At 36.4% G+C, this 10397-nt stretch overlaps 1 protein-coding gene across 5 annotated transcripts in view; it reads right to left on the reverse strand.

The window, feature by feature from the left end:
• Positions 1-427: 427 nt before the first annotated feature.
• Positions 428-10397, reverse strand: part of LOC126175877 (protein TMEPAI-like) — a 190678-nt gene continuing 180708 nt past the window's right edge. For 4 of the 5 annotated variants that reach the window (XM_049922917.1, XM_049922916.1, XM_049922914.1 and 1 more), the window contains 3 exons: positions 8488-8681; positions 4479-4649; positions 428-1100 (listed from right to left, as the gene is read on the reverse strand). In XM_049922917.1, coding sequence (XP_049778874.1) covers positions 759-1100; positions 4479-4649; positions 8488-8681 — 707 coding nt within the window. In that variant the 3' untranslated portion in view covers positions 428-758. The remainder of the gene's footprint in view (positions 1101-4478; positions 4650-8487; positions 8682-10397) is intronic. The other variant, XM_049922915.1, reaches the window with a different exon arrangement.

Consider the following 10397-nt stretch of genomic DNA (forward strand, 5'->3'; position numbering starts at 1 on the left):
AAAAATTGCTTTCAGTGAGGTAGTTTTGTCAGTTCATGCCAATGAGAAAAAAGAAAAAAAAAGTCAGAAAAACTTACGACTATCTCTGCAAAGCTGTTGATGAGTCAAAATTCTTCTTTCAACAAACATAGAAAAGTAATTGCACAAGATTTATTCATTCATTTATTTATTTCATTTTAGTCTGAAATTTCTTGAGTCATTCAGTTATTCAAAGTTATAGTTCCAAGCAGCTCTGCTTCAGAAATACATTTTACAGCAAGAACTGACATTCAATATATTATATATATTAAACTTAAAACACAGGTACATTAGGGTATGAAGCCCCGCAAAATTAATTTCTCTCAGATGAATATTGCAGAGCATTTTTAACTTTTTGAGGTCTGTATGGGGAATGGTGTATAATCAGGTTAATAAAAAAACAAAAATGCATTGTAATAACACACGATTTATCGAATCACATGTGTAATGTGTGCTGACCAGCCCACAAACTATATATTATTATCACAAAGTAATGTATCCCAGTACATCGTCAAATGCAGCTACTACTCTCAACAATGTTACACATGTTCATCAATTACACTCTTGCACATCGGTCACCTTCAGAATTACATCCTCCTTGAGATCTCAAACGATAGCTAAATCTATACATATACATACACATATATATATTTTTACACGCATCAGTGTCAGATGACCCATTCACACACTGCACACAATCCCGAAACATGACACACATGACAGCACACTGTCGATGCAGACTACTGCGCTGGGCCCCCTGGCGGAGTCCGCCGGCCTTCGGTCCGGCAGGGCACCAGTGTCAGATCGGACACAGCAACGGGGACGGGCGAGTCTGAGAAGGCAGAAAGTCGCCGTGCACGGGTGGCCACAGCAGACGCGGTGGATGGAACCACAACAGCAGGTGTGGTACATGGCAAACCTGCCGATGACAAGCTATGGCATCGTACGACATGCGTAGACGCCCAGTCCCCACCACCTCCGAGGAGACCTGTCGAGCTTGACCGATAAGGGGGTGGCGATTCCCCATCGAACACTGTTCGGTTTGGAGGCGGCCGGATGCACTTTTGGTAGATTTCACTCTCCTGTAAACAGAAATGCTTAAACTGTACACCTCACATTATTGAACTAATGCGTTATACAGAACAAAGTATTAAAAAATTACATTCAAAATCTTTTGTTCTCACAAGTTGTGTGTTCTGCTGGAACTTTTTTTTTGTAAAGTGGTCATTTGGCTATGAGAAATTCAAACTCTGAACCCAAAAGGCATATAGTGTTTGTTTCTTCACTGGTATCGATTTTAGCGTTTCCAGCATACATGAAAACTTAACAGGTGTATACAAGAGAAAAAGCTTTCATTTACATAGAAGTAAAGGTAAATCTTGTTATTTGCAATTGTTACATTCTGTGGAACTTTCGTGCATACCAGATTCATGAAAATTGAGTCACTTTATACGTAAAATATGGGTTAAGTTCTCATCTATCCGCATATTAATTTTAAAGTAGCACAGTATCTTGGTATTTTTACCAAAGATAACCATTACGATATCTCCAAATGCTAAATTTATATGCTAAAACACAGTAATACACTAAATCATTTTTCCATGTCCAATGAAATCTCAGCCTGCTCCTGACCCAACCCTTGCATGCCATAGGGTTTTAAGAGTGATATATCATAAAGGGTTTTAATTTGTAATTCCCTGCAGCATTTCCTCCAAAAAGAAGGAGACATCAGTCTTTGGCAGTCTTAGATCCAGGTGTTTTCTCTTCAGTAGAAACGAAGGTGTGGCTTGACATTCATTTCCAAAGTAAACCTGTTTCATCAAGATTGAATACCTCCTTTGCAGTATAGCCTTTTTCTGCCCTGTTTCTTTAAACACCTTTTTAAATTCCTCGGCTCCATATCTGTCTGCCGCAGCTGCGCTCTCTCCTGTCATTTTAATGTTGCAAAAGCCAACAAAGCTGGAAGTGATCAAATCAACCTGGACTGGCCAAGAAAGGTGCTGTATCATCATCTTCTGTTAAATCTGCTTGTAAGCTCTTGGCTTTGACTTGAATACCAGCTGCAGGGAGAGACATGGTAGGGGTGTTCAATCCAATGGCTTAATTTCTTTTCCATTCTTTCCTTCACCTCCAAGATTTGGTCTCTCTAATCACACTCAAATCAATTAAGCATTAAGCAAATTTTCAAACTGATTCCACGATGTCACAAACAATTCGCACAGTGGATTCACAAAGTCCAAAAGCACATGGAATGTCCACAATATGGTCACCTATCCCATAGTGATGCAAAACATCTTTTTTCTAATGAATACAGCTTTTGTACATACTTCTTTCTCTCAATGGGCACACTTTCTTTCCATTTACCTAACATTTTAAAAACATACACTGTCAAGTGCAACTTCACAGCTCTACTGACCTCATAAGATGATATGTCTCGACAAACATGAGAGAAGACACTTGTTGAAATCGCTGACACAGTAACACTTCCGTGTACAGTGAACAGATGGCAGCACATGACTTAAAACTAAAATCATGTGTGTACGAAAAAGCAGATAACGAATCTGTGTACAACAAAGTCAACCTGTACTACACAATCTATGAACAACAGAGAGAAAAAGTTCAGAAATATTTGAAAAAATTTGTAACTAGAGTCCAGATTTTTGTCTGTTACTATTCTGAAAATCTAATATGCATATAGTATGTTGATAAACTTAACACTCTTTAAACTTAACATTTACTCTTTCCACTAGCACATTTGTAAAAGTGGTCCTCAGAAATACAGAATTTATAAATATTTATGTAAACAAGGCTCTTGGGAAAACTCTCCAACCATGAGCATTTTGAACAAAACTACAATTATTTTCATGATTTCTGACTAAATTTGACAGCACATGGTAACAACTGTTATCACCTAAATAATATGCAGCATTTTGATCACAGTAAAATTTCACATTTCAGCTGATATGTGAAAATACAAGCAAAAAAATAACACTAAATGAAAACAGAACAGCAACAATAGAAATAAGAAAATACAAAAATAGAAATATTAGAAAAATACCTAAAAATAAAACTGCTTTTTAAATATTTACTTGTCATTCACTATTAACTTAAATTACCATAGTCACAATGAGATACCTGCCAAATCACACAGAAAGACACCAATCAAAATTCTGATAAGTTTCTGCTTGTTAAACTGTATGTAATGGAACCAGCAGTCTTAAGCAAACTGCTGTTCTTAAACTTATTCAGTTAATGTTAACTGCACGATCTTCAAACATTTCAAATTTGACATTTATTGAAGGAAGTCATTGTCCTGCAGATGCTGTTTTTATTTTTGAAATAAACACTTTATTTAATGCTTTTGTGTTATTTGCTAATTTTGCACCATTAGGAATTTCCAACCTACTTGGTAGTGAAACAAATGACAGAAGTTACAGAAGCTTCAGGGATAGAAAAATTCATAAATGTACACAAAAAAATTATATGCCTCCATGACAGCAAAAAACTGTAGTTGCTTAACTCAAATGACATTACAACTTACTTTCACAGATGTGAATTCCATATGTAAAATTATAAAATCCAACCCTATGCAGGTCTTTGTTGCCATGCCAGCATAAATCACATCAAAGTCTCTTAGTTCACATGTCAAATAAAATTGCTCGACATAGTAAACAACTAACAATCAAATGTCAATAGATTTAATTGCATGATTGTGTTGTCAGAGGTATAAAAATTGCTTAAACAAAAGGAATAAACAGTCACTCAAAAGAATTACTACATATGCCTAACCTAAAGTAAAAGTTATGCAGAAAATCTCTTGTGTGAAACGTGCTGTATCAGAGACAGGTGAAGCTTTAAAAATTTTTGATGGTGTCCCAGGAATGTAAAAATTTCTTATTACATGTCTGAGTGAGCAAGAAACCAGCCAAAATACAACATAAATACAGATACGTCACAAATTGTCAATTGGGCAACTAGTGATGTGTATGGAGGTTGTGCCGATTACCATCACATTCACAAGTTAGTTTTATTAGGGATACCATTAGAAGGCTGTTTCTGCACACTAATTTGTGGACGAGATGTGTGACTGTAGCGTTTTAATGTGACAGGTGTGTGTAACAAGTTTTTATGTATATTTGTGACTATCTATCTAATCTTGAAGCTGCTGTAACTTTTGCCATTTGTTTCAGTTCTGGTAGCTTGAAAATTCCCAAACGGGGCAAAATTAGCTAACTGTGCAAAATCATGAAATAAAATGTTTTTGTTTTTGAAATAGAAAACCAATGCAGGATGACTTTCCTCAGTAACTTTGTAGCAGCTGTGGACCCACACATACAATAACGAAATCTGACATTACTTTACAGGCTAAAAACAAGATAGATCAGCAATTGCTTTAATGTATGATTTTCAATGATAAAATGTAGTGGTTTCGTATTGCATGTAGTATTTGCTCTACTGACCTGCTCCGGGTCCCGAATTTTCAGTCGTGTCGAACTGCCATAAGGGAGTTCCTCCCCATCTGGCAAGGCAATATTTGGTGGCAGTCCCAATTCCAAGTCTGTACTGACTGAGTGGAGGCGTACCTGTCTGTCCCGCAGCTCGCGGCTCAACCGTTCCATCCCCACCACCATCTGCAAGACAATGCAATCCTTGTTACTTAAAAATCACTTACATATTTAATTTTACCAATTTTTGACAAATGCAACATTATTTTATATTTAAGACACAACTGGGTGAATCTGAGAGCTTTTGATGATAACTAAAACAAGTTCTCACTAATAACCACTTATTAAGAAAAGGGTAGACTGCTACTCACTCCACAGAAGAGGTGCTGAGTCACAGACAGGCACAATGATAAGATCACTAATTTACACTTTTGACCAAAAGGTCTTCTTTGGAAACAGAAAGCACACAACCACAGTGGCCGGAGTCTAATGGCCATGTGCACGCAAGTTGTACATGTGTCAATACGTGCGTGCTTTCTATTTCCGAAGAAGGCTTTTTGGCCAAAAGCTTAAGTGCTTAGTAGTCTTTTCACTGTGCCTGTCTGTGACTCAACGTTGCCTCTATGGGGTGAGAAGCAACTACACTTTTCAGAATATTATTGTTAATCCATCCTCGACTTTCCGTTTTTTAATTTTCATTTACTGATGTCATCTGATGTGTGAGAGACAATCCTTCACTTTAAGTATAAGCATAACACATTTATCAAAACAAAGTAAGAGGCTTCGGGTCACCTGTTTTCACATAACAAGGTAGCTTACTCTAATATCACCTTTGAAAATCTGCATTCATCTCATGACAAGAAGTTTTTTTACTGTGCATGTGAGCTTTATTTACTAAACTAAAAATTCTAATAACTGCTGTAGAAATACCAACAACATGACACACAAAGTAACATGACACTAAAATAATGATTTTTTCTAACCACAAAGCTAAGTACATTTTTAGCACTTATATGTGCAATTCCACTTTATTTGTGTACTTCAGTTATCCTTAAAACAACTTTCTGCTATACTGCTTCACACTGTCTTGTGTTCTAATATGCAAGCTCCAGTCTGCTAACTTGCACTAACACTTCAAGAAAATGATTTTTATATATTTTTTCTTTTCCTCATTTATATCCAAACATCTTCCTACCAGAGCAGTACTGTCCCATGCATTCCTCCCTCAAAATATTTACTATATGTGTTGTGCTTTGCAGTAATGAAAGCAAGTTATTCACACCTAATCTTGATGACAGCATTTTACAGCCTGCTCTTCGTCTACAACTAAGCCATTTACTCAAAATAAACTTCTGCTTCTGAGATGTGCATGGTGCAATCTGTCATTTTACTGTCTATATCACGAGGGCTATCCACACAGTACATTACGTTTTGGAATTAAAAATAAATAAAGTATTGGAAATTTTTTTAATTATATACAGATGAAAGCCACACTTAAATTCTACTTTTCTACATAGTTGCCATTTAAATTAAGGCTCTTATCGTAGCAATGGACGAGCTCGGAAATTTCTTCGTCGTAAAATTCGGCTGCCTGCGCCTTCAACCACGTGGTTACCTCTTCTTGAATCTGTGCGTCGTCATCAAAACGCTGCATAGCCAACCACTTCTTCATTGCTGGGAATAAGTGGAAGTCGCTCGGTGCCAGGTCGGGACTGTACGGCGGATGAGGAAACAACTCCCACTTAAAAGATTCGAGAACCTCACGAGTGGCATTTGCCATGTGGGCCCGGGCATTGTCGTGAATCAGCAAGATCTTTGAGCCCAACTTTCCCCTGCGCTTGTTTTGTATTGCTCTCTTCTGAGGTTGTGCAGAGTTTGGCAATACCTTTGAGAGTTTATTGTAGTGACTCTTTCCAGGAAATCCACAAAAATCACACCTTTTCTGTCCCAAAAGAGGTAACCACGTGGTTGAAGGTGCAGGCGGCCGAATTTTACGATGAAGGAATTTCCAAGCTCGTCCATCGCTACGATAAGTGCCTTAATTTAAATGGCAACTATATAGAAAAGTAGTATTTAAGTGTGGCTTTCATCTGTATATAATAAAAAAAATTTCCAACACTTTATTTATTTTTAATTCCAAAATGTAATGTACTTTGTGGGTAGCCCTCGTATTTATAGTTTGTTTTGCTTCCAGCACTATAACATTCTTCACTAGTGTAGTTTCGTTTAGTTGGCTGCTCATTCTGCAGACCTCTCACTATGATGTGGAATGAGTAAATTTTTAATTATTTTACACTTCCTCAGCGAAAATATGGTAGTGTGGACATTGCTCAGGATATAAAATTTTAATTTGTGTTTGAACGTTATTTTATTATTTACTACATTCTTTACATCACTGGGTAGGTGACCAAAGATTTTTATGGCTAAAACATCATTCTTTTCTGTACCACCCTAAGGTTGAGGAAGTTATTTCTCCTTCTAATATTATAATTATAAATGTAGCTGCTATTTTAAAACTGTGACTGGGTGCTGACAACATACTTTGTAAAGGAGGTTGTTAGTATTCACAACTATTTAAAGAACCAAAAAGAGGTTCTAGAGTCCACACCATAAATTATTGTTATTACATGCTACGGTGCAACAAACACTTCTTTTCCTTCAATGACAGATTACCCCAAAATTTGCCACCATAAGACAATTGGAAAAGCAAGTCAATTTGATGATATTTTCCTCTCCAATATCTGATACCAGTAGCATAAAAGTTTCACAGCTTAAATCTTGTAAATGATCTGTGATATGTGATTACTGGTTTAGGTTCTTATCAATGATATACAAATCCGAGAATTCAGAACATTGTTTCATTTATTTCTAATGGTGTGGTCAGGCATACAGTAAACAACGGTATATAGTGTGCCTTATCTATGTGTAAAGACAATCCATTTGCAAAGAACTAGTTATTAATTTTTCAAGGTAATTTTATTTACATTTTCAAATGTTGAATTTTCTCCAAAAGACTCAATTATAATACCTGCATGAACAGGAAAAAGAATTATTCCTGCTTCTTGGACATATAAAGGTGAATGATTTACATATAACAAAAGGAAGTAGTTTTCTCATTTCTAAAAGAAAGGAAAAATTGAATTATAAATCTATTAATCACTAATGTTCTAATCTGTCTGTACGGAATATGTTTCTCTTGTCTAATAATGAAAAGACTGCATCCAAATCTTTCTTTTTCTTACCCACCACAATTCAAATTTTAGCTGCTTTGATACAATATGTAAAGTCTGCTGTACATCCTGTCTACATGAACTGTTGCAGAATTTAACTGAAGTTAAAAGTAAATGTATCAACAACAGTTGAGGCTAAGGACAGTGATACACCTGTTACTTTATCTTTAGTTTGTTTCTACTTGCATAGAACTTTTGAATTTTAATCTTAACTTTTAATGCACTGTTAATTAACAATCCTTCTCTGCATTTTGAATGTGTCTTAATTGCGGTCTTGGAGTGACTTTCTTTCTACCAGCATCTGCGAATCTAAGTTTGGCATCTGTCTTGTCATGACTGTGTGTGATGCAAAGATAGTTTTCTTGTTTTTCCACCACAATCACAACTACTTCTGCCAGTATCTCATCTCCTACCTTCCAAACTTTACAGAAGCTCTCCTACAGTTCACAGGGGAGCTTCTGTAAAGTTTTGAAGGTAGGAGACAAGATACTGGCAGAAGTAAAGCTGTGAGGATGGGGCGTGAGTCGTGCTTGGGTAGCTCAGATGGTAGAGCACTTGCCCGCGAAAGGCAAAGGTCTCAAGTTCGAGTCTCGTTCAGCACACAGTTTTAATCTGCCAGGAAGTTTCATATCAGTGCACACTCTGCTGCAGAGTGAAAATCTCTTTCTGGACACAAAAAATTGTTTCCTTTTACACCATAAAAGTTGCTTGTTTCAGGAGGAAAGAACTTCGTACATTTTACAAGGCAAAATAAATATACTGCCACTACATAAATGTTTGAGTCAGTACATTACCATACTTACGGGGGCAGGTGGAGGTACAGGTGGGCCGGCGGGGGCGGGGGGCGGTGGCTCACTCTTGTGCCAGGAGCGCGCGCGCCCCCCCAGGCCACCGCCAGTCGTTCGGTAGTGGCTCACGACGCACGTCACCAGGCCCAGAGTGGCCAGCACCACAGCCACAACCAACACTAATACTGCCAGCCCAGGCACTTTAAGAGAAGAAGAGAATACGAGGTGGTTAAAATACATTGAAGCATTTTTTTTACATTTTGTAAGTAAAACAAGAATGTGAGTGTATATGAAGGATATCAGACTATAGGGTTTCTGTGTTTACTCTGAACATTTTGCTGAAACCAGTTAAGCATTTTTAAAACAATTGCATGTCTCTCAATAATAAGATGACAAAAGTGGTATATAAAAGACCTGTTTGTTAAAAACAATGACTCTTGTACTGAAAGGAGTATCAACTTAATGACTGACACTAAAAATTTATGTACACCAGTATCAGAAATCAAACCAAACTTTATCAGGGCCAGGTATTTGATGATTTTTATATACAACAAATAAGTCAAAAGTTTTCAATACATTGTATAATTTCTAAACCATATTTTTTTTTTCTTTTATCTTTCAATGCACATTATGCTACAGATATGGATACCTCATCAGCACCAAGATGATGTTCGAAATAGCAAAGCAAAATGGTGACATTCTCCAGAACAAGTGCATGCTATGATTAACTGGATACATACATACAACTTTACTGCTATTAGCAGGTAGATCTTACTAACTTACTGCGAGTGTAACATTCCATACTAAGTGGCTCCATTTTGCATGAAAAATTATTCCTACAGGAGGAGTGGATCAAAACACGCATGCAGAGAGAGAGAGAGAGAGAGAGAGAGAGAGAGAGAGAGAGAGAGAGAGAGATCTATTTGCATGCTTTAATACACAAATGGATATGTACAATCTTTTCTATATTAAGCACACATTTTTTGTAAGTAACAACGATCACTTAAGTCAGTAAACAAAAGCTTTATGCATTCTGTAAATTGAAACACCTTCTTTCTGCAACCTATATTTATCTATGTTCTAGACACATTTCGCTCTTTACGTTAACAGATCTTCAGTGTATTTAATTGGGAATAATACAGTTTTCTTAATACACGATACTTCTAGATTAGAAAACATTTCACATCATAATTTTTACATCATTAATCTATCTGTATCGCATATAAAAAAACTATATTCTTTGCAATTAAATCTGCTGATGATGCTTTAAGGTAAGCAGTGTCTGGAACATGAATAAATACAGACTGGATCAAGAGAAAGGCATTTCAGTTTATGAAACTGAATATTTATATACTTGCTGCAGATAATAGCCACACCAACAAAGTTGTTAAAAGCTTTATTGCACATCTGCGAAGCCACTCTACAAAGAAAACACTGAATTCTTAATAACAATAATCATGCACTGTACATCAAACTACACAATCAAAAAATTCCTCATATGCAAACAATATTCTCAATGAACAAATTGAACAGGAATGAACAGACCAGAAGTAATATGAAACTGTGAAGAATTCTAACATACTGAAACAAAAATGAGATGAACTTCACTGCAAAGTAGTAATGAATGTTGCAGGGAAAGTTATGAGGGCTAACTGTATTTCATACCGTTCATGATTTTCCTAAAGATTTTATGCAATCAACAAAAATGTGCCAATAAACGAAGAAAACGTTAAGCAATAAATTCAGAAATGTGCAAAAATGAGACTATTTAATATTAACTGCTGAGATAATCGCAGTACACAGGCCTTACATGTTCAAATGACAAGTGCACAGAAATACACAGATAATGACAGTGCTAAGGAAGTGAATTCATAGAGAATGCTAAAAGGGGGGCTAACAATATTATGGTAGTAACA

Source organism: Schistocerca cancellata, chromosome 3 (assembly GCF_023864275.1).
Source record: "Schistocerca cancellata isolate TAMUIC-IGC-003103 chromosome 3, iqSchCanc2.1, whole genome shotgun sequence".
NCBI lineage: Eukaryota > Metazoa > Arthropoda > Insecta > Orthoptera > Acrididae > Schistocerca > Schistocerca cancellata.